The sequence below is a fragment of the Chelonia mydas genome, chromosome 2 (genome assembly GCF_015237465.2).
Source record: "Chelonia mydas isolate rCheMyd1 chromosome 2, rCheMyd1.pri.v2, whole genome shotgun sequence".
NCBI classification, from domain to species: domain Eukaryota; kingdom Metazoa; phylum Chordata; order Testudines; family Cheloniidae; genus Chelonia; species Chelonia mydas.
Genome location: NC_057850.1, coordinates 4,813,598 through 4,838,926, shown reverse-complemented (window position 1 = coordinate 4,838,926; position 25,329 = coordinate 4,813,598). Strand labels below are relative to the sequence as shown.

Below are 25,329 nucleotides of genomic sequence, written 5' to 3'. Positions count from 1 at the left end.
CTCCCGAGTCCATTCTACACAAAGCAATACACTGACAGACTGGCATTCTGCTCTGAATGGCATTTCACTCTATCAGGACTTAGCAGAACTTCACCGTAGTCCATTATTTTCAGGCACCCAGCACTCTGGCATCTGGCTTCTTGCTTTTGTGTTTAATTTAATTGTTCCCAATAGAGAGAAATAGCACTCAACCTCCAACCCCCTGCTTCACAGAAACCTGTCATAGGGAAACCCTCCTGCAGCTATGACCCATAGTCAAACAAGTAGCTGACCGAAAAGATATGGCTTTTGCCATGCTGAGAAGGCCGGTAAATACAGACTCTGGTCTCCAGTTCTCAAGAGCACACCTCTAAGAATCACTCAGCTGATGCCAGCTATCATGATGGGGCATGGAGAGAGGAGGTCTAGTTTCTAAGGTGGTACAGAGGGTAATATGGAGAGGGTCTCAATAATATCTCAAAGCGTATAGTTAAGATACATATAGCATCGTGTTTACAGCTGATTGTACTATCAGATATAAGAGCTCCTCTCACCATAGGTGCTGGAACTAGGGCTTCTGAGGGTGCGATAGCACCCCCTGACTTGAAGTGGTTTCCATCAAATACAGGCTTCACAGTTTGGTTCAATGGCTCTCAGCAAGCCCACTATACAAATTGTTCCAGCACCCCTGCCTATCACATGAAATCAGAAGAGAAAAGTATGTACAATTATATTGCCCCGACTGCTTAGCCACCACAATATTTGTTTCTGTGCTCCCCTTTAGTAAGTTACATGTATACCCTAGCATGGGTCTTTCCACCACCGTGACTTAATGCCTTTGCTTTGTTAACTCCAGGACAGAGCAATTGGTTAGGACACCGAGATCCAGGTTCTAGACTCACTACTAATTCCATCCTGTACATTATTAATGGTGCGTATAAGGCTTATTAAGGACTGGTGTGTACATTTGTATAAGAATTGTTCCATCTTCAACAGATCAGATGACTTCTAACCTCAACAAGTTACACTACTACAAAGGGGAAAACATGTTGGCAATTTGGGAAAGAAAGATTAGGGCTCCCTCATCCCATCTCATTTCTTAGCAGTTGCTGTTTAAGTCACAGTGCACAGGTACTGTAAAACAACTGGCATAATTTTCATTAAAAGCTCATACACGTGTGCGCTGTGTGCGGCCCAAAGCTATAACCTGGGAGATGAGCAAAAGCTGAGCTTATCATCCTGAGTGTTCTGGAAGAAATTCTGAGAAGTACTTATGACGAGACACTGGAAACAACGTGCAGTACAGTATAAATAAGAATGGACATTTTTATGGGCATCTCATAAAAATCAGAAGTGGAACTTCTTCAGTGGAACACTGTGCAGTACACATGGCTGCAGGGAAGAGCAGGAGAAGCCGCTTAGAACCGCACTACCCAAACAGCTAATTTTCTAATCACTGAAAACCCTTTTTAAAGTTTATTTTTACATGATGCTACATCAACTCCAACTCCACTTCCTTGCCTTGTCCTTTTACAGGTAAAATTGCAGACGGCTGGGCGATGCTGCATCTCGGACACAGAATGAGAAGCGATTTACTCCCGTCCTAAATTATTCAAAAGAAAAGGGACTGCGCATCTTTAACAAGCCATCATTTTATGAAGCAAGGTTAACATTTGTACTTGATTCAGTAGAAGATTATAAACTCTCTCGGGTCCATTTGAGGACTTTCTTCTTCGAGCAAAAGAAACAGACTCAGCACTTTTTATATTATTTAGAGAATAAAATTAACCCTCAATGGCCCAAGCTGGTATTACTCCTCTCCAGTTAAATATGGCATGCTCAGCAACTTCCCCCCCATATATAATTACAGGCTGCTATCCATCATCTGTAGGAGAATGCTTTTCTGACACTCCAAAAGTGACGCGGTAAGCACTTTTACTAATAGAATAAATATTCTAAATATCTCTTTTATATTTTCATTTAAATTGGAATATTTTAAAATAATTGTACACACAGTGCCTGGATGGCTAGTACTGCGTTTGGAGGGAGATTGCCAGATTACTTTATTTACATTTACTCTTTGCCCAGTCCCCCTCCTGTACTGCCACAAAATGTAATTAGGCAAAAGGTTAATTTATTAGCATTTTTCTCCTCTGCTGCTGATATTCTGCTCACTTTATAGCTTTTCCTTTTGGCTTTTCTTCCTCCCTTTTGATGGTTCTTGCTTTGCAGTTATCTCTCTTATGGAATCTGTATATTTCATGCTGCTTTAGCAAATCCGTCAGGTACAATCCTATGTCACAGTCGAACCGCCACATGGTCTGTGTGACAGTGCATGAGCCTGCTCCATTACTGGGGAAATAGATGGCCACACAGGTACTTAAATGGCTCCCTCCCCTCACTGTAGGATCTGAGAACCTGTTGGTCCAACTCTGCCTCTCTACTCCCAACAACAAAATGTCTCTCTACCCACACTCAAGAGAGAAACCCACAACCACAGGTATGGGGTTATGCCCTGTGAGAAAATCTACTGGAGCCTTCGTCCCTGTCGGGCTGGACTCCACTTCTGCAGAAACAACAATCTCAGAGCAGAGCAGCAAATCTCTGGATTGTGGCCTTGTCTGAGAGAGCTGTAACCTCGACCAAGGGGCAGGAAACATGAAACAGGCCTCCTCAGGCTCCACTGCAGAGCAGCAGATGCTCAAGTGTACAATGGCTAAGTCCCCAATGGACAGTAGCCTAAAATGTCAGGGAGAAAAACCTCTAAGACCAAGAAGCGTGTAAAGCCGTGCCTAGGCAAACATGTATCCATGTGTACCTATGAAATTCAATAAAATGTCACCCTACTGAGCTGGCGCCCTGAGGTTTGGAAGATCCAATATCAACAAATTACCACCTCATTAGTCGTTTGTTTTTCAGTCGAAGAGCCAGTGCAAAGCACTGTTTACAAAGTTCCTGTCAGGTTTAAATCTGGTGTCCAGGTTCTCTAACTGGGAGAGGTGGCTTCTCCCTGAACATCATACCTGACAGCACATACACCTCCTTTTTCATGAGCGAAAGCAGCCGTGGCAGGAGAAAAAGCCCTTTTGGAGGCACTTATCTGACATCTTTTCTCTACCAAAGGCTCACAAAATATGTCCTAATTATTATGGGGAAATTTCATGGACAGGAGTAGAGGACTTTTCTTGGCAGCCTAGACGAACAGAAGCTAACTGAATAAGCATAGGATTTTACAGGACAGAATGACATAATGCAGACAGTGGTGAAATGGACTGTCAGAAAACCCACCGCAGTAGCTTAAGCTACAACAGAACGGGCAAACGGTTCAGGTTCAGAGTGAAAGGGCTTAACAACGCGGGGGCTGGATGTATTTCAAAATCTGTGCCATTTCCAGCCAGACATTGTTTATTCTGTTTGCAAATTAACTGCCCAATTCTTTATGAACTATGACTTCCTGCTTCCGAAGCAGGGAGGGCTCTCACATGAGAACATCCTTGGAAAGCATGGTCTTGCCTAAAAGGGTCTGAGGTGAGAATGAGAGGACGAGAAATGTCGGTTCATATCCTTGCTCCCCACAACTGTAAGAGATGGGAAGTGAAAGGGAAACAGTTATATTAAAAGGTGAAGCAAAGCCCACAGAATTAATGCGAGTAGATTGAAGGGAACCTTAAACAAAGAAAGGCGATCTCTAGCAGATACCCATACATCTAGCTCTTGAGTTAGAAAGCCATAAGGGTTTAGTACTGCGGGAGGCACCCTGCAGTGTTCTACAAGGCTGGAGCTTGTGAAAATTTCTCCAATCCCACAAAGCGCCTGTTTGACAAGCAATATGACTGAATGGAAGGGAAAGGAATTGAGACACCTTACAACCAACCTGCCTTTCCCCGCCAACAAATCTTCAACAGCCACAGGCAACGTTCTAAATGAGAGGGCTCTCTCAGAAATACACATTTGTTTTCCGTCTAACGAACATTGAACCTCAAATAGTTCAGAGGTTCAAGTTTCCCCAAACTGTGGCAAATCTATGGTCTAGAAATGCAGCTGGAAATTTCACAAGATCAGGCTCTCATCAGAATTTCAAGGACAGAAATACCATAGAAACGACCTCTTCTCTTAGCATGTCAGTATTTCTACTTCATGTCCCAGCTGAAGCTAACAAGTGCAGAAACAAGCATACCAAATTCTAAACGGAAGATGTTCCCTGAATAATTCTGAACTTCAAAAACAGCTTGGGGCAAGTTCTGGACAAATGATCAGGTCTGGTCTTATTTGAGTCCAAGTGTCCATCCTTGTTTGTCTGCCCCCTCCAGGCCAAAGTGCTAAATACCCAACGGGAAACCCGTGAGCCATGTTGAAAATGAAATCTGAAAACAGGAATCTCTTGATCACACAGATATGATGTTACCTCAATGTGGCATCAGTTTGAAGTCTACAACCTTTTAACAAATTAATACCTTATAGTTACAGAATGTGTGAGAGAATGTTGGTCTATTTCAGTACTTCCCAAGCCATGGTCCATGGACCATGAGTTATTCAGAGTCCTAGCTGGTCACATGGTACTGGCTTGCCTTATTTTCAGCTGCTATATCACTTTAAGAGCATTATAGACATATTCAATATTTCCCTGATATTAATATCCCACAACTGCAGAAGTTGCCTGAGGAATGTTATGGGATCAGAGGGGAGGGAGTCTCTTACAAATTATGTGATGATGACGGGAAGTGGGCACTGGCCTATGAGATGTTGGATGGGAGGAGCTGGAGTCCACGAGAGATGCTCTCTATTGCAGAGTGGGTTAGACTACGGAAACGTTTGGGATCCCCTAGACCAGTGGTTCTCAAACTAGGGATGCCACTTGTTCAGGGAAAGCCCCTGGCGGGCTGAGCCAGTTTGTTTACCCGCCGTGTCCGCAGGTTCGGCCAATCGTGGCTCCCACTGGCTGTGGTTCACCGCTCCGGGCCAATGGGGGCTGCGGGAATCGGTGCATGCTGATGGATGTGCCGGCCGCCCTTCCCGCAGCCCCCATTGGCCTGGAGCAGCAAACCGCGGCCAGTGGGAGCCACAATCGGCCAAACCTGCGGATACGGCCGGTAAACAAACCGGCCCGCCAGGGGCTTTCCCTGAACAAGCGGTGCCCCTAGTTTGGGAACCACTGCCCTAGACTATAAGAGCCCTTATCTGGCAGGAGACTTTAAACTTCCAGAGGATTGAATACTGAGCTCACTGGTTTTATCACAGCTTATTCAGAAAGCTTTGATCACCCTGTTTAAAATTCACACATTCAATTGTGACACTTCTATCACAACCATTTTATTTTCTGCAGCGTCCGCTGATTGATTTTTAATTTCTATTTCCATTAATCAAAATGTATCAAAGTGCAGACCTTTAGGTAAGACTGAAGATCACGTGCATTTGTGAATGATCTTATAATTATTACTTTGTTAACAATAATTAGTTAGTTTTACACTGTCACTCTCATACTAGAGACCTGACTTAAATTCCTTTCTATTTTTGCATCTGTAAATAGCTGCTGATACGATTTTGCAGGTGCAAATTCATTTGCAAATAACATAAGTTAAAAGTATTCGTGTCCGCATCCGTGCCTGCAATTAACACAGTAAATACAGTGTCATTGATGGCGCTTCACAAGCACCTGCGAAATTGGACTCGGTTATTTGCTAGCACAAAGTGGAGGCCAAGGTAAGATGCCTTTTAAAAAGTGATTTGTGTAACTGAGCCATGTAATTGCAAAGACCCCACTGAAAATCACTGCAGCTTTTATCCAAAGCAGCAGCAGAATGAACAGAACTATGGTACAAGAAAAAAATGTAAAGCCATGTGTCTTGGCACAGTGGGGAAAGGGAAATACTGACTGCCTTTTTCACTTCGTTCAATCAAGCCACGTAACGTCCACAAAGAAAAGAAAGCTCTGTAACACTGTGAAGTAGCCGAAGTTCCTGGTGACTATTCTAACCAACAGCACAATTTGGGTGAAGAGGAGCTATTCAGGCACAGAACTCTCCTGTGCATTGCCTGCGAGCACAGGTTTCCCTGAAGACCAGACGGGGCATCTCACTGACTCACACCGTCTCCAGTCCAGCCCTTTGAGCAGGTTTTGGGAGGAGCTCAACTTCCATCCCCAAAGCCAGGCATTTCTGCTATGCTCTGGCTTTACCAAGCAAATCTTCACAGCCTTGCCAAGGACAGCATGTGGAGAACAGATGTGATGCAGGCTCTATGTAACTGAGAAATTAAGCAGACTTTGGACCTGTGGGTAGCATACTCCTTAAGCAGCACAGAGACACCGTGGAAAGTCTCAGAGTGGAAAGATGTCAGACCAAGCTCAACTTTTATTTCTATTGCATGATGCCCAAATCACTCCTTTTTAGACAGAAGTTTCTGAGACTTCTCCATGTCTCTCTGTAGGATGACCATGCATAGGGTCTACGCATAGGGTCATCAGCTGAAGTGTCAGAAGCTTGGGGACAGCTTTGCACATTCACTCTAGATATCTATGATGCCCCTTAGGGACCTCACTATGTCAATCTGATTAACATGGGAGGCATCCGGATAGGATGGCTTTGGCCACCAGGACAAAACTGGCAGACAGATAGCTAGAAATGCAAGTTAAATTTCCCAGGTTCTATGATGTTTCACAACACTGAGTTTTCAGTGAGGAAGGGTGGCCTCAAAGAGACAGAGCTTCAGTCCTCACCTCTGCCACAGACCTCCTGTGGTGCCCTTGGCGAGTCACACAGAACCTCTATGCCTAGGTTCCCTGTCTGTAACCGAAGGAATAAAACCTCCCTTTCTCCCACCCCTTGTCTGTTTTATCTACTGAGATTGTCAGCTCTTCAGGGCAGGGACGGTCTCTTACTATACGTACAGCACCTTGCACAGTGCAGCACCGATCTCAGCTGGGCCCTTAGGTGCAACGGTAATACTACACCACCGACAACAAACAGCCCTAAGTGTTGGAAGTTTTGCAGAACCCCGCCCAGGGGGATCTGATAGGAGAATACGTCAATGGCACCACGCTGCAGCCCCTTTGCTTCTTTTCTTCGTGTGTAAGGAGACAAAGCCCTTCTGCCCATAAACCTTTTGAAATGCACAGGACTGCTGTTCATCATGTCCAGGTGTTCCACAGCTTTCAGCTCTACTGCTCCCCTCGGCATCATAACCAATGTGAAAAACAGCTTGTGGGTTACCAATACACCTACCTTCCCTCCTGCAGGGGCTCAGCAGCCACGTATCAATCACGGCAGTCAACTGAAACCGAGAAAGAGGCACTGAGAGCTAGTCACCTATTTACCTTTTTGCCCAGGGGGCAGTAGCCTTTGAGGAAATCCTGGCACACTTCGGCTTTCCTGGACACGTAGACATGGCTGTAGGGACAGTCACTGTTGTTGCAGATTCCTTTCAGGAAGTATGAGCACACTGGCATCTGTAAGGGTAGAAGATGATCAAACTATTGCCCCTCCCACGTAGATTAGGAGCCATTCCAAAACCCAGAACTGAAATAAAACCATGACACGCATAAAATAAAGAGATGCCTTTTGCCAGCCACTGATCCCAGGGGTATTTTTAGATCTTCTATCGGTCTCTTGCAACAGAACTCTCTGACATTACATGGTCCCAGTGTATACATGCAGGGGGCAAACACACTGCTTTAGCATCCTTCAGGCTAGCTCAGAATGGGGGGGAATTAATGAAATTTCAATCGTGGTGAAAAGTGCCACTTTACAACACAGTGAAGTGATGGGGGAGTCGCTAATAAACTCAAACGTCACTGGTGGGGCCTTACTGGCACAGGCTCCGTGTCAGATTGAGCTTCCTTTCCCACCATAAAGCTGCCAAAGCTCCTGAGTAACCTTGAATTGGAGAGAGGCAGGTTGCTGCTCTCCAGATTCTTTCACTTTCAATGTTTTTGAGCAGAAGTCTCAGTGTCCGTGGCTTAAACTTCATTTTCAGGACGCACTGAGTCCGGCATTCCCTGGAGATGGAACTTCAGGAACCTCAGACAGGTTGGTCCTATACAGAGGTTCTCAACCCAAGGGTCATGACCCCCAGAGGGTTGAACCAGAGGCGTCTCACCTTGATCAGGAACGAGGGGCTTGGCTAGACAGGAAAGGGCCCCATCAAGGGGTCTCAGGATGGAGAAGGTTGAGAATCACTCTTCTAACACATTTTTAATTTTTCTTTCACCAGCAACTGTCTCGCTTCAAACCCAGATTTCAGAACGGTTTTCCCTAGGTGTGCGACCTGGGGTGACCTAGGCCACTGGAAGTCTCTGTCTTGGCTAGAAAAGGAAGAGGATAACCACTATTGTGTATGTTTCTTTACTTTAAAAGGTGACCATGGAGCAGAATGCCATGGGGGAGAGTGAAAGGAAAAGGACTGGTCTGATTCTTTCCCTGGGGCTCTCTCTCATTCTGCAATGATATACAAGTGTGTCAGACAACCGGTGCCTTAGATCTGCAGGCAGCTCTAGACAGAATACACATTCCAGAAGTCACTATTTCCAGTCATTTTGCAATACTACAAGCAAAGTGAAACAGTGAGAAATCAAGGATCCTTATGGTCATGCCTCAAACCACAAACTTTACCTTCAGCCAGCTGTTATAATTAAAAACAAATTACCAGCCTGCTGTGATATTTCAGATTTTTCTCTACCGGCTACTGCATGTAACTTCCAAAACTGACTAGCCTGTTACAAATCTGGGCTTTTGCCCAGAAGAGAATTTAGCCCTTTGGATCTGTGCCGATCCCCTATTCGCAGATAGCAACGTGCAGTTTCCGAAGCTGCTGTTATGGTCCATTTGTTCTCCCACCCGTGCTTTGCTCTTCATTCCTGATCACCCCCGCCCCCACCCCCCACACACAGCTCACCTAAATGCGAAATTTACTTACTGCACGGCAGCATATCAATCCCTCAGTTGAATCACGGGTATCATCTTAGTCCTGCAGGTTCAAACATCCCCAACCCAATATTTACAATTCTGCAATAACTGCAGCTGATGTTCTATGGAAAAGTCCATTTCCCTGAAGGACAGATTAGGGTTCTCACTAAATGGGCTCATTTGAGTGAGAAACACAGAGGGGTGTGGGGGTGGGGAAGCATAAAGGAAAGAAAACAAAAGGGAAGAGTTTATTTTTAATTGTCTTTTAACTGCAGACATTAACATAAAGGACAAGGCTCTAGGGCTATCTTTTTTGTTGGTGGTGGTGTGACCATAAATGATTCCTTTAATGTAGTTTTTGATATAGAACCCAAATTAGCTCTAATAAAAAGGGATAATAAAGCCGGCTCTTATACAAAAATAAACTCCTCCTAGCTGTCAAGCCTGAACCATTATCAAGAGGAAGCCACATTCTCATTTCAATTAACCTTGTTTGCACCCCACTACGTCCACGCAAATAACAATAACATTAATTCAAGGCACTGGTGCGGGGCCTCCATATTAGACAGCTTTGAATATGTACATGCTTTGGAGCTGGCAGCTAATGAACCCGAAACTCAACGTGAATTTCCAAATTGCTCACAACAGAGTTTTGAAGCTCTATTAGGGAGAAAAATGCTGATTCTTTTCAAGTTCCTCAAGGGGAAAAGCTGTTGTAACAGCAGCATGCCTCTGCCCAAGTCCTAGCCTCTCTCTAACCTCCATTCTCAAACCCATTCAGTCACACTTACTGTTCTCCCTAAATCATCAGGAAGAGGCAAGGCCTGCTTCTCCACACAGCACCACAACACGACACCAGTTTCAGATCCACTCTTGACCAAACTGGCTTTGTTCTGGATGCCTGCTCCTCAAAGGGGATCCCCTCGGTCTGATATATACATAATAGTTCACCAAAGGGTGGCAAGAAAGGTCTCTACCGAGAGCCAGTAGCCCATTATACTCATTGCAAAATGTACGTACGGATACGATTTTAGAAGTTATGTATTTATCATGAAAATTATCTATCATGGAGTCAAGGCCCGTCACCAGGAGGTGACATATCTCGGACAGGTTCCTTTCCGGCAGGAGATGCCAGACACCGATCTCCCTGTCTGGTCATATGTGTATTATCTGCCTCCCAGTGGAGGACTATCTGCATACTGAGCCAGGTGCCAGTCAATAAGTTGTGAAATCTACAAGAGAGAAAATCTATAGGAGGAAACAAAACAGTGGGGGAGGGAGGTGCCCTGTTTATGAATGAAGACAAAGGATGGGACTTGTATATCTTGAGATGCAGAGGAACACGTTGGGTTCTTCACTTAGGAGGCATGCTGTCCGTGTGTCTGTCTCACGGAAGAAGGATCTGTACCAAGCCTGGCTGTAAAAGGCTGCAAGGACTTAGGGTGAGCACTATTCTATAAGACATGAGAGTAGCTAGTTAACTAAATCTAGGTTATAGAATGTGTGTTATGATTTTACTTCATATGTAGCCATTTGTTTCCAGTACGTCTACTTGGTATCACTTGAATCTCTGTGCTTTGCTAAATAAACGTATACCTGTTTTCACTATAAACATTGTGATGTTACGCTCCATATTTTTCATAGAAACATAGTTATGATATGAATATGAAATAAATTAGATATGTTTTATGCAAGATGGATCATGAGAGATATCATTGGAAAGGTTATGACTTACTGAATGTGATTATCCAGTTTGTATGCATGTATCATTTCTGTATCTAAAGTTAGGAATATTGACTATGTAATCATTACAACTGTGTGTGTACTTGGGAAGCACCCAACAGACAGCAGGCTATCAGCCTTGATGGGCCATTAGGAAGAAACCATAAGACTCTGAAGATACTAATCTTTCTCCTTCCTGAGAAGCTGGTACTTTGTTTTGACACTACAAGGTCAGGTGGTCATGTCACCTGGTACTAAACACCATCTTGGACTTCTAGTGATTTTCCACTGGGGGTGGGGGGTGTCAAGACTGGGAAACAAAAGGTTCCCACCTTATGTAAATCCTATTTAAGGATGGGAAGTAAGTTGATCTTGGTTCACTCTTCACTGAATCCCCACCCAGGATGACAGCTGGAAAGATCTGAGAAACAAAGACATGGGGGTGGGAGAGTTGAGCCCAGGCTGGAAAAGGGATCTGGTCTGTGAATATGGTGTCTGAAGATTTAAGTTGCAAGCAGGGTAGCTAACCTTCAAAAATTTCTGCATCCTGCCCAAAAGCAACATTTAGGGTGAGAAATTACTTCTTGAAACCAGTCTCTAAGATCTTAAGCTTAGTATGAGTGGTTTGTTTTATTTGCTAGTAATCTGCTTTGTTCTGTCTACTATCCCTTATAATCATGTAAAATCTGCCTGTTGTAGTTAATAAACTTGTTTTTGTTTATTATAAAAGCCAGTTTGTGCAATTTATAATGGGGCAGGGGGAAGAAGTTGTGCATATCTTCCTTCTTATTGAGGGAGTGGGCAAATTTATGAGCTTACGGTGTATAGATTTCTCTAAGGCGTAAGACATTATTATTTTGGGTGTACTTTCCAGAGGGAAGCTTCACTTGAGTGCTGGGCAATTTCCTAGCTGAGTCTTCTCAGAGAGAGAGAGACAGAGAGAGAGAGCGTGTGAGAGTGAGTGTGTGTGTGTGTCCCCGTCCGTCTGTCCAGAGGCTGCAGAGCCTGATTCAGCAAAACAGGGAGGGAGCCCAGGCTAGTGGAGCAGGCAGGCTCAGTGAAACCCCAGTATATCAGGTGGCATCCCAGACGGGGTGGGGGGTCCAACCCATCACAAACATATCTAAGGGCTGCATGTTAAGCGGAGCGGTGATCTGAGGTGGAACTGGTGAGCTGGGGTGCACTGTTTCTTTTGAAGCAGCAAATCTGTGAACACTGTGAGGGTCTAGCACACCAGGGGCTGGATGCTCCAGGGAGATGCTCAGAGGTTGGTGTGCACCAATTGCTAACCAGTAGAGAGAGGGCAGGGCTGGTGAGGCCTACAGGGGAGTGCTTGTATTGCCCGTGGCTAGTGGAGCTGGAGAGTTGACCCCTGACAGGCAGGCACAGACAAGGCTTCCGCACGCTAAGGGCAGGTGGTAGTGATGCGCCTCCCAGCCCTGGATAGACCTGAAGTGTCACACCTGCCCACCATGAGGCACAAAGGGCTGGACAAATTTTGAGCAGAAGGTTAATAAAAATGGTTCTGGTTATTTGTTCTGCAGAGGCCTGTCACTGTGCACCACACGACGAGTCAGCAAAGAGGGTCTAATTAACTCTCTAGGTATTTCTGCGGCCGTATTATCAGAGCATCTCACAATAATTAATGGAGCAACTTTTGCTACACCCCTCTGGGGTACAGAAGGTTGCCCCCCTTTTACAGAGGGGGAACAGAGGCATAAAGCAGATGAAGTGATTTGCCCCAGGTCACACAGGAAGTCTGTGCCAGAGCCACAGACTGAACCCAGGTACCCTGAATCCCAGCCCCATGCCCTAACCACTAGCCCATTCTTCCACCGCTGGGTAAGGCCCCCAAGGAGATTTCACGTTACCTCAGACGAATACGGGACAACGGCTCATGTGAAAATGAGCAAGGCTCCTCTGGTGGGGCCCTGAGCTTCTCGCTCCCACTCAGAAAAACAAAAGGTAAATCAGAGTAAAATAAAGGGAATAGTTGCAAAATCCCATGCACCATTCCCAGCCATTAGACTGCTTCTTATCTGGTAAACAACCAACAATGCGCTAAGGTGCTTTCAACAGAACAGCTCCTTCCACATGAAGGATACAAGCAGAGCAACTGCTCCACTGTCCCGAGAATATCGTGCCCATGTGCACGTTCCACTAGGGGGTTCCAAGCTGCAGTAACTTTTCCATTGACTAGCCGGTCAGCTGCAGCAAAGGACCAACGGGCGCTTCCTTACAACGCACAGCAGCATCCGCTGAACAAGCTGACCTAGAGCTGCCACCGGAGATGTCAGCAGATAAAGGAATGCTCCGCTCAGTTTGCTAAACTGGTGGATTTTCAAGGGCTTAAGCAGCCTGGATTTGTGCACCTGTTCTCCTGCAAAGCCACGTGAGCTTTACGCAGATAGAGGTAGAATGAGATATAAAATCCATGTGCTCAAACACGAGAGTACTGGGCATGTTAAAAACACCTTCTGTGCACAGACAACGCCAGGGCATGCTCCCTCTACGGACACACGCTCCTGCGTATGAATATTAATGACAGATATTTTGGAGCACTGACAAGCCTGAGTTACAGTAAACCACATTACCTGCCCTCGTCCTTGTGCTCTTACGCTCACTCATGCTAAGGGGAAGCATCAGAGGAGACGTACTACCCCATGTGAGCTGGTGGGTTAGGTGCATTTGGGAGCATCAGTGGCTGAGAGTGGTTAGTGATTTCTTTATAATAGCCATGAATGCCTACCAGTAAGAGTCGCAAACTACGTGGCACAACGGGGAGGCGAGGCGAGGCTTTAACATGTGAAGATGGAAAATGGATGTAGTGGCACTGCAAACAGATGATTTAAGCAGCACAATCTAAACTGGGTATACACCAGCCTGTCTGAGGCTCTGTACTTTTCTGTAAGGGCGCTGGAGGACCACCATCCCCGCAGGAGAGGGCAAGACAAACAGCTGTAAAGGCTGGAACTGCTGGCTAAAGCAGGGTATGACTATGAAGAAGCTTACCAAGCAATCCAGCTTCAGAGGGTACCAGCAAGTGTTGTGTATGTTCAGAGCACAGACATTTAGGGGTGGACTGATGGGGGGGGGGGGGGGGGGGGGGCAAGGGGGAAAGAATCTTATTACCCTACAATTTAGGATGATTTACACTGATTTCCTGGCAAATTACTCTAGAAGAATCTGCCCAGTGATCAACCCCTGATCTGATATGGATAGAGACTAATACCTCTTCACCCACACCCTGCTTGGAAGTTAACAATGCCAAGAGAAAGTCATATTATCAACAAACAAAAGCTCAGCTCCAACAGTTAAAACAATAAATAACCACCCAAAATTGCTCATTTGAAGAGCAAGTGGAATTTGCCCTGCCTGGTTATAGCAAAGCCTCCAAGCAGTAGAAAACCACTTTCCTTCCTTTGCTGAATGAATTCACCTGTCTCTTTCTTTGGGTTTGTATTTGATAAATGAGGCTAACATCACCTTTGCTAGTAATCACACAGGTTAACAGGAAGCTACAGAAGTGAATGCCGGAGTCGCCTCTTGCTTTGGGGAGCCTGCTCCCTGCAGCCATAAATCACAGTGAATGGGCTCTGAACTCAGCAAAGAAGGCTGTTTCTCTTCCAGCCCACACCAACTACAAGATGGCAACCAGCGACCTTTGAACCGTTTAAGGGAGACTAATGCTGGGGACAGTCACTTTCCCCCTTTGGTAGCACAATGGACATTTCTGGAAATGTACTTACAATATTGGTTTTTCAGATGTACAGGAAACCCTGCATGCTGGATACTCCTCTATGTCCAAGGCTCACTGCTATGACAGTTACTGCTTCTGGGTGTAGAGAAGGCTTTGCTAACACAGGTGGGTAAACTACCCCAAGTAAAGGAAACCTACAGGTGGTGGACAAAGTCCAACAGAAGCCTACAAATCTGTTCTTCTATCAGGGCACTATTCTGTGGGAATGATCTTGCCACCTTTTCTCACACAAACTCCCTTTCAAGTCATTCCGCTCTCTAACACCTGAATACTATTTATTTCTAAATCAAAAAATGCCAGCTGCCCAGCACTCAGGAGTAGGAGGGGAGGGAAGAGTTTGTGACACCCTGCACGAAGACACAAAGGGACAGGACTTTGGCCAGGGGCATATTAAGGCCCTGAATCAGGAAAGCGTCATCGTTCAGGATGGCACTTAGGTACATGCTTAACTTTAAGCATCATTTAAGCTTTAGATTGTGGTGGCCCCCGAAAGCCCTGCTCAGGATCAGGGCCCGGTTGTGCTGGGATCTGTAAGAACACAGGACACAGTCCCTTCCCTGGGGTCAGAGAGAATAAGCCAGCTCCAGTGCTGTCTGGAACTGAGATGGCTACGGCAGGCCTGTACAGGAAATAGAGGGATGCTGATGGAGGGGAGGGGAGCACGGAAAGATGAGGAAGTGGTCAGGAAGCCAGGAGGAAGAGACTGGGTAAGGTAAGTACTGTGGACTTTCCCAGCTGACACAGCTTAAGCTTTATGTTGCTGCTGGGGGAGGGGAGGTTGGGCCAGGTTGAAGACGGCCCAGGTTCTGATTCTCAGTAGGCCAGGGCAGGGAAAATGCCCTGCACGGAATTGTGTGCATCTTAAAGTGACCATGCAGTATTTTCTCTCTTTTCCCGTCCCCCACCCACCACCCCATTCCTGCAGCCTGGAGCCCACACAGCATCATCCCAAGCTATTTTCACATCTCTACCCAGAAAGGTCCAATAATTTTATCCTGTGTTTAGAAATAAAATCTGACCTGCTTCTGACTCAAGGCAGGCATTGGGGGTGAGTGGGCAGGACAGAGGGGGACACGTGGAGGGGCAGGAATGGGGAAGTGGGCAGTGGATGAGAGGCACACGGACTGGAGGTGAGGGACTGTATGGCACGGAGGTGTGTTACCTGCTCTGGGAATGGGAGATTCTCACCTTTGCCCTTTAATATGTGCAAACAGGCAGCAAAAGGTCAAACTGTTATTTTAGGGGCACAGTTAAGATTGGGTGGGGGTGTACATTGGGTGGAGGGAACAGAGTGGCTCTGGGGAACTGGCTGATCATTTCCAGCCGTTTCACCCGAAGGGGTTTCTCTGAGATTGGACATGTTCAGTAATGCTGCCCTGGGGTGTTCACAGGACTCCACTGAAACACTTGCAACAGTCACTTAAAAAAAGAAAAGAAAAGAAAAGAAAAGAATAAGGTGGCTGCTGGTTTTCACCCTCACTGTCCCAGTGCTCCTGAGAGCCCAGAGACGAGCGCTCGGTCAGGGCAGGCATGCAGTGGAGGGGGGAAAGCGCTAAGAAACGTTACAACTGCAGGCTTACCATGTAGCAGAGATTTTCGGTGTGATTAGATATGAGAATTACCTTCACAACATGCCGCTAGGCACTGCAGGATATATACACACACAAGCATGACTACAGATCTGTATAGTTCTGCTCAATACACTAGTGCTAATACACTGCCTGATGGGATCAGATCCCTCTAGTCCACTGCCTGGTCTCTGATAGCAATCGGCACCAGATACTTCAAATGAAGCTGTCAGGACCCTGCAATAGCAAATGTGGGATAAACTTCCCCTCACATTCGGTCTCTTTCTGATCTCTAATACTTGGAGATTGGGTCAGGCTCTGAAGCAGGAAGTGTAACATCCTTCCAGAACGGTTGTTCGCTTTAACCGTAACAATGGATGTTATTGATCTCCAGATAAGCATCCAATCCCTTTCCGAATCTTGTTAAGTTCTTGGTCTCAACAATGCCTTCCACAGTCCAGTTACACACTGTATAAAAAAATCGCTTCTGAGTTCTGAATTCCCCACCTTTTGAAGTCATCAAATCTCTTCTTGTGTTCTGAGACAGGGAGGACAGAAGTTCCCCATCTCCATTCTCTAGACTAGTGGTTCTCAAACTATTGTACTCATGACCCCTTTCACATAGCAAGCCTCTGAGTGCGACCCCCCCGTTATAAATTAAACACACTTGTTTATATATTTAACACCATTATAAATGCTGGAGGCAAAGTGGGGTTTGGGGTGGAGGCTGACAGCTCACAACCACCCATGTAATAACCATGCGACCCCCTGAGGGGTCCCGACCCCCAGTTTGAGAACCCCTGCTCTAGACTGTATACAATTTGACATACTGATGAGTAAAAGACTGCTTTATAAGTGCTGTATGCACAAAAAGCCCCACATGGCGCTTTGGCAAATAGTTCAGAATGCGAGTCAGGTGGCCTTCAGGATAACTTAGGAGCTCTCCATCAACCACAGCCAGAGCGAAAGAGAAACAAGTAAGCTGCATCCAAAGGTGAGAGCTGTCGAAAATGGTTCTGTTTCAAACACTGGTTACACATGGGGGGCTGGTGGTTAAAACCTTTGGAGGTATCTCTGGGTTAGTTAAAGCTCTATGTAATACATTTTGATTACATAAATGGCATGACGGACTATGACTGGAACAGAGAGACATTTAACCAATAGGGAATGGAGAAAGGAGAGAACAGAAGGTGGCATCTCCAGGGTGATTTATGACGGTATCTTTGGATGATCTGTGGGACAAGCGACAAAAGCAATGCTTCCTGATCCGACAGCCCTCTGGTGCTTTGATTCCTGTCGTGCCTCGGGCTCACAGCAGTGAAAGTTGCACTAAAGCTGCTTTAGGCAAACTACCTGCCAGAATTACACATAGCGGGGCTGGACCAATCACTGAGTGACATGATGGAGGGGTGAAGCATAGTATTTATGGACTTTTGGGGAGGTCCCTTTTCCCTTTCACATCCAAGCCTCTTGCACCTCCACCACGAGAGCGGAACATGAAGACTGAACTGCTTCTGATACTGTGATCCCTTCTACTGTGGAAGCATGGGTTTCTCGGGAATAAACCCTTCTGGCTTGGACATTAGCCCCCCTAGTTTTTGTTCTGACTCTCTGTCTAGGGCTTGAGAACTTCTCTCCCATTCATGCAGGCCCTGACTCAGCAAACCACTTAAGTATGTGCTTAATAGGGGCAAAGTCCTTCTCTCCTCAACAAAGAATCCAAGCATGTAAGTTAAGCACATTCTTAAGTCCCAGGTTTTCATTTAGGCATGTGCTTACGTGCTTTGCTGGATTGGGACCTCAGAAGTTACTTCCAATGTGAAGTCCTATCCAGCGAATGAAAATTAACCTGCTAAATTATCAGCCAATAATCGCTAAAATAAAATCTAATTATCTCTCAACCTTAATCTGTGTAATAAAATGAAAGAGCTCCGAACACTTCCAAGCAGAGTGAAAATGATGAAATTAAAAATCATTCTGCCAGACAGTTTCATTGTCTAGCTTAAAAAAAAAAAAAGTTAATTTATGTCTCCTAACTGCAGTACGTTCCAACATTCTCTTGGTCTGACCCCAGCTGTGGAGCGATTTAGAACGAAGCATGGTCTTAAAGAGATGGCAAACACTCTGACTCCGTGTGCTTGTGTTCTGATCTGAAGTGCTTAAATACCCCTTAACCAGACACGTTACCAGTACTGCAAACAGCCCCAGGTGCTCTAGTCTCAAATTCGCTGCTTAATGCACTAAAATACTGATTCGCCAAGTTGGTTTAAGAGGCACACTCTTCTCTCATTATAAGCTGTGACCCTGTAATGAGCCTGAACAGCTTGGCAAGCAAACTGCAAATGAACTCAATTTGAAACACTCTATAGCATAGACTTCCCTACAACCAGCAGAAGCGTTGCTTCCTTAGGTCAACTCTCTCATAAAGCAGGAATGTGCTCATTAGAAAACCATACAGACCTTATCTTTAGAAACTTTGTGTGAAAATGAACATGTCCCATCAGTCTTCTTGCATGTGCCACGGAGAAATCTGCCAAAGAACCGGAAGGGGGTTTAGAGACAGATCCAGAGTATTACAAACAGTTCACAGAAACATGCTATTTTAAACACAGAGAATACCCCCGGACTCACCATTTCATACTTGTATTAGCCTGAGGCACAGTTCAAGTGAACATTACATAACTGCTCCATACATTTTCTATTAAAGCCCATTTCACATACCAAACCGGTACTTATCTTTCCCCCTAAAAGAGCAAGTGATGCTTCATGAAAGATTTCTAAACAACTAAGTTACTGATCAGTAACCAGAGGGACTGGAGCTACAAACTTCAGATGCAGTGTTTGAAACCCTGTGGTTATCAGGAGGATTATTTATACCTTCGCAGTGCCCAAAGGATCCAGTCACACTGGGGCTTCATTGTGCCCGATGCCGAACAGAAACAAAGGAAGGCCTGGTCCCCCGTTCAGGGGTGTTTAAGGTCTGGATTCAAAAGACAGGGGGATCAGATATGAACTCTGGATGAAGATCGGAGCTCAAGATTCTGAAAGCAACCCCCTAAAATATGTGTAGGCATTTAGCGTCTTCTGATTAATCAGTATTTAGACACCACAGAGATAGCGGACTTTTAAATTCAGATAGACACATTCAGGAGTGAAGATCTGAAGAGGCATTTTCTTAAAGGAAAATGATTTAAAATGACTTTTTAAAAATAATATCATAACATTAAGTTGGGTAAGAAATGATACTTATCAAAACTGTTCATTTTTCAAACATTTTACAGCAATGGCGCAAGTAAGCTGGGAACTTAGAGCTGGGAACAGTCTTCAATGCTTTTCCGTAATAAAGTAATATCCCTTCCTGGTTACACAGCATCTCAACCTGACGCATCCCACAGAACTTTCCAGATTGCAACCCACACACACAATTCAGCTCAATTCAACGAGGTTTTATTGGCATGACAAGCTCCACAAGTGTTGCCACAGAGAATGACTCCTCCGGTCAGTGGTAAGTAAGATCCACACAAGCACAGTTTGGGGTATGATCCCCTGCATCCATTGGCTATTACTCTCCACTCCTGGTACGTTGCTACAAAACGATATGTCAGGAGAAGGCATCCTCTGGAGAGGAACATCGCAGTATTCAGCAGCATTCAAAATTACACAGTTTACAACAGAAATGGGTTGCCATGCCCTACTGGAGACTGCAGCGTGTGTTTTGAGGAAAAAATATATAAAACCTCCAGTAAATCCATTAAAGTCAGACTAACCCCGGGAAAGATACTCCCCAGCCCATGGCTTAAATGTTTAACAAGCACAGTACGGGCATAGGCTGGAAGTGGAATATCAAACAGGTGCACCACAGACCCCTGGTTTAAAAAATGTTTCATGTCTTCATTTCAGACAGGCTAGCCCAGCATGTAACACCACATGGCTCATTTGCTGGCACCCAGAATCGCAGGGCTCCATCCTGCAAGGTGCTGAGTGCCTTAAGAATGTCACAGGATTGGGCCCCAGGAGGAGGCATGAGGAACGCCGGTCCGCAATATGCTACTTGTCTAATCAGTCATTTGTAAAATCGTTTTTTTCGGTGGAGCATGTAGGACAATAAGCAAGGCTGGAGTCAGCACCACCACCGTGTGACAGAAAGCAAACCTCTAACGCCAAGCCTTTGCTCTAACCTTAGCAGCAGCAATCTATGGCAGCTTTGGATGTGTGAGCACACAGCTGCAGCGAGCTCTGTCGGTGCTCTTGTGATGAGCAGGGGAGGTCAGCATTGGAAGCAGAAGTGATGTCTGCATGTGGATCATTGACCGAGATGTCCAGGTGGCCTGGAAGGTTGGAAACGTTTCCCTTAGCTTGGTGTTCCCCTGTTCGGAAAGGCCTGGGCCAGTGGATGGGTCCTGAAGCAACTTTAACTGTCTGTTAACTGGAATTAGCTATAAAACAATATACGACTGCAGCACAGTCTCTTTCCCATCTCAGAGGCATTTTCAGAACAACCCACCTCAAGATTCAGAGTCAAGGAGCGGTTTGTTCAGAGGGCCTAGCCCACAGAGAGGGGCACTAGGAAATATGTTTGCATGTGCAACTTCTTGGTTCCAGGAAAACAGACTGGGCTGAAAGCAGGCTTGTGCAGACGGAGCATGCTGGAGAGGAGGATGGTTGCAACAGAGTCCAAATATATCTTACTTCTTCACATGCTCCATCAAGGGGAAAACCTAACCTGAGAGGCAGAGAAGCCCATACCTGTTACATGTCAAACCAGAAGCTCTTGCTCCTTAACTGAATTCTAGATACGCTCCCAATGAGAGGTGTTTTATAATCGATCTGCTAAATAATCTTCTTAAAGCCATTGGCATAGAATAAACATGGGAGGGGAAGGGGAAGAAGAGGATAGACTTTTGTAGCTGTACCTGAGGTTTAAAGTGCAGGTTAACAAGTCCTGCAGCTAAAACCCCACACTGCTCTGATATCCGTGTCACCTGTCCAGTTCGCCTAGTGGCGGCATGTACATGTTGAACAGGATTAGTGAAAGAACTTATCCTTGTGGGACTACTCCCCCTGTGGCCTTGGGTAAATCATTTACTCTCTGCCTCACTTTCCCCAGCCACCAAACAGAGATAATACTTGGCCTCACAGAGGTGAGAAGAATCAGTGCTTGTTAGTAAGTTCTAAGCTTTACTATTAAACTTAAGGGATACAGAACTTCACGCTAGCCAGTGTTCACGTTGATTTAACATTAATGTTGATTCTTAGACAGGCTACACGAGTTACTACTTCGATCTTTTGCCATAGTAAAACAACTTAATTATTACGGAAATTAGACGAAATTAAAAAAGGTGGATGCACAACTGGTTGAAAGACTGTACTCAAACAGTAGTTATCAATGGCTCACTGTTGGGGGGTGGGGGGTAACAGCTAGTGGGATCCTGCAGGTAATAGCTAGTGGGATCCTGGTATTATTCAAGATTTTTCTATAATGACTTGGATGATGGAGTGAAGAGTACGCTTATAAAATGTGTGGATGACACCAATCTAGGAGGGGTTTCAAACACTTTGGAGTATAGGGTTAGAATTCAAAACAACCCTGACAAATTATAAAAGTGGTTCGAAATCAACCAGACGAAATTAACTGAAGACAAGTGCAAAGTACTTTGCATTTAGGAAGGAAAAAATCAAATACACAAATATAAAATGGGGAATAACTGGCTAGGCAGTGGTACTAATGAAATAGATCTGGGGGTCATATCAGATCACAACTTGAATGTGAGTCAGCAATGTGAAGCAGTTGTGAAAAAGGTAGTACCATTCTGGGAGGGTTGTGACCCTATGCACCCCTGTATTCATACCCTACACACTATGTTAATAATCTTTGTACAAAACATGCCATGTGAAGCATCATTTGAAAACTAATAGGTCACGGACCATTAACATTCTTGCGTGATGTATGTACTTCGTGCGTATCAAGACTTATGGATATATGCTGGAATTATTACTGATGTGCGTTTAAACCAGGCATGTCAGTGTGGATAGTAATTGTCCTGCTCTACTTGGCCCTGGGGAGGCTTCAGCTAGAGTACTGTGTCCAGTTCTGGAAAACACACTTCAAGAAAGATGTGCACATATCAGAGAGAGTCCAGAGGAGAGCAACAAGAATGAAAAAAGGGTTTAGAAACCCTGACCTAAGGAAGAAAGGTTAAAAACCTGGGCGCGTTTCATCTTGAAAAAAGAAGAGTGAGGCGAGGTCCTGATAACAGTCGTCAAATATGTTAAGGACTGTTCTAAAAAGGAAGGTGATCAGTTGCTCTCCACGTCCACTGAAGGTAGAACAAGAAGTAATCAGTTTAATCTGCAGAAAGGGAGATTTAAGTTCGATATTAGGAAAAACTTTCTAACTATAAGGATAATTAAGCTCTGGAACAGGCTTCCATGGGAGGTTGTGGAATCACCATCACTGGAGGTTTTTAAGAACAGGTTGGACAAGCACCTGTCAGGGACGGTCTAGGTTTACTTGGCCCTGCCTCAGCACAGGGGGCTGGACTTGATGACCTTTTGAGGTCCCTTCCAACCCAACATTGCTATGATTCTCAGAAATCTGTGCGTTTGTGGTTCCTGTTAAAAAAACTTACCAAAGAATGTTCTGGCATCCTTTGGGATGAAAGGCAATCTCTGGATTTAAGGCCATCATTACATTTAGTAAAGCAAATCTCTCTCCCTCTCTCCCTCTCTCTCTCTCTCTCATACACACACACACACACACACACGCCACGGTCCAAATAATATTTTACTGGCATGACATGCACTTTGAGGATGTAAAATGCTATGTTAGTTCAAAACATTGCTACTGTTTGGTCTGTTTCACTAAACATGTGACAGAGGCAAGGACTGACTGCAGGTGAGTTCTGTGTCCAACCATATCGAGATGAAACACAAGTATGAGCTTGCGACGAGAAAAGTTACGTGTCCATGTGCCCACCTGGTGCAGACAGCTACTTTTTCCGGATCATGGATGTAGGGACAGCTCTCCCCACGGTTACATTTGCCAAAGCGGTTGTAGTACATACAATACTCCTTCTTCACTTTCTTCTGCTTGGCCTGACGAATGATGGCTAAACTCCGCTGAACAGCTCGGCTAAATGGAGGGAGAAAGATATTTAGATAATATTCTGAACTTCAAGGCAGCATCCTTACAACATCCAGGGAAGTTTTCTTTCCATCAAACACAAGAGTCTAGGGTAAATGTTTCAAAAGCACCTATGTGACTCAGAAGCCCAATCCAACTTTCAAAAGTGATTTAAACATGTAGGAGCCTCAGTCTCATTGAATTTCAATGAGCTGCTGGCTCCTAAGGCACTTAGGTGCTTTGAAAATTTTACCCAGAGTTTCTTAAAAAATTGCACTATGAAGTCCATGTTACAGGATGCATCTGGGACAGGGGAAGACCTGACTGCAGCTTTGAAGAACTACAACACATTTTTACAAACACTACATAGCACAGATCACAGCTAGTCATGCTCTGTGCTTATACAACACACAGCACGTCAACAATAATGAAGGTCCCGATTTAGAGGGTATTTCAGCACATGCCTAACTTTCAGCATGAGAGATGTTCCACCAAGTTCTCATGTGCTTAAAATTAGGCACATATTTAAGGGCCCCAGTGAATTGGGACCTACTTGTTCCTTGTAGGAGCACATGGCAACACCAAATATCAATGAACAACTTAGCCCACATTTTGTGACAGTTGGAGCCCGTAATAAACTTCCAGCTGAGGAGACAGAAATATCTAGGAACAGGAAAAGCTTTGTTATCCGGCATGTTGGGGGAATGGGGAGGTTAGTCAAAAATTCCAGTTAACTAAGAATTATATTTACCAATGGAGGGAAGGGGTTTGGGTGCGGGAGGGGGCTCAGGGCTGGGGCATGCGAGGGGGGTGTGGGGCGGAGGCTCTGGGAGGGAGTTCGGGTGCAGGAGGGGTTTCAGGGTGCAGGATCTGGGTGGTGCTCACCTTGGGCTGCTCCTCACAAGCTGTGACACGTCCCTGCTGCTCCTAGTGGGAGGCATGGCCAGGCGGCTCTGCACACTGCCTCTGCCCGCAGGCACTGCTCCCGCAGCTCCCACTGGCCGTGGTTCCCGGCCAATGGGAGCTGCGGAGCCAGTGCTCAGGGTGGGGGCAGCGCACGGAGCCCTCGTCGCCATTCCTCCGCCTGGGAGCAGCAGGGACATATCGCTGCTTCTGGGGAGCCCACAGAGCCAGGTAGGGAAACCGCTGGCTCCGGGCCAACCAGACTTTTCATGGAGATATCAGAAATGCCGATTTCTAGACAGACACAACCGAGGTCATGAGGGCATTAGGAGGCTAGAACAGGCAATCTCATTCCCTTTACACTTTGCTTTCTGATTGCCACGGCTGATGGCTTGCAGTTCACTGGCAGCAACAGCCCACGTATTGGCACCCTGATCAACAGGTTCCACCAACGCATGCAACATGGCTTGGAAAAGCCACCCAACTCCTTCCTCAGGGAGCTGGAGGGAAAGGCGGGAGCGTAGACATCAACAATGCTAAAGCAAACTGGGCTGCATTCAATAGCCAGCCAGGACATAAGAACGGCCACACTGGGTTAGACCACTGGTCCATCTAGTCCAGTATCCTGTCTTCCAGCAGTGGCCAAAACCAGGTGCCCCAGAGGGAATGAACAGAACAGGGAATCACTGAGTGATCCATCCCCTGTCGCCTATTCCCAGATTCTGACAAACACAGGCTAGGAACATCATCCCCGCCCATCCTGGCTAACAGTTTATATTCCTTTCTATTTTCCTCACTAGGATTTAACTTCCACTTTTTAAAGGATGCCTTTTTGCCTCTCACTGCTTCTATTACTTCGTTGCTTAGCCACGGTGGCTCTTTTTTGGTTCTCTTACTATGTTTTTTAATTTGGGGTATACATTTAAGTTGAGCCTCTATTATGGTGTCTTTAAAATGTTTCCATGCAGCTTGCAGGGATTTCACTTTGGGCGCTGTACCTTTTAATTTTTGTTTAACGAACCTCCTCATTTTTGTGTAGTTCCCCTTTCTGAAATTAAATGTGACAGTGTTGGGCTACTATGGTGTTTTCCCCACCACAGGGATGTTAAATTTAATTGCATTATGATCACTATTACCAAGCAGTCCAGCTATATTCACCTCTTGGACCTGATCCTGTGCTCCACTCAGGACTAAACCAAGAATTGCCTCTCCTCTTGTGGGTACCAGGACTAGCTGCTCCAAGAAGCAGTCATTTAAGGTGTCAAGAAACTTTATCTCTACATCCCATCCTCGGGTGACATGTTCCCAATCAATATGGGGATAGTTGAAATCCCACATTATTACTGAGTTCTTTATTTTAATAGCTCCTCTAAT

The 25,329-nt window shown here is 45.5% G+C and overlaps 1 protein-coding gene across 5 annotated transcripts in view; it reads right to left on the bottom strand.

Moving 5' to 3' along the window:
• Positions 1 to 25,329, bottom strand: part of ZC3H3 (zinc finger CCCH-type containing 3) — a 340,425-nt gene that overhangs the window by 89,174 nt on the left and 225,922 nt on the right. For 4 of the 5 annotated variants that reach the window (XM_043538977.1, XM_043538978.1, XM_037891897.2 and 1 more), the window contains 3 exons: positions 22,906 to 23,061; positions 18,390 to 18,459; positions 7,292 to 7,423 (listed from right to left, as the gene is read on the bottom strand). In XM_043538977.1, the coding sequence (XP_043394912.1) occupies positions 7,292 to 7,423; positions 18,390 to 18,459; positions 22,906 to 23,061 (358 nt within the window). The remainder of the gene's footprint in view (positions 1 to 7,291; positions 7,424 to 18,389; positions 18,460 to 22,905; positions 23,062 to 25,329) is intronic. The other variant, XR_006288332.1, reaches the window with a different exon arrangement.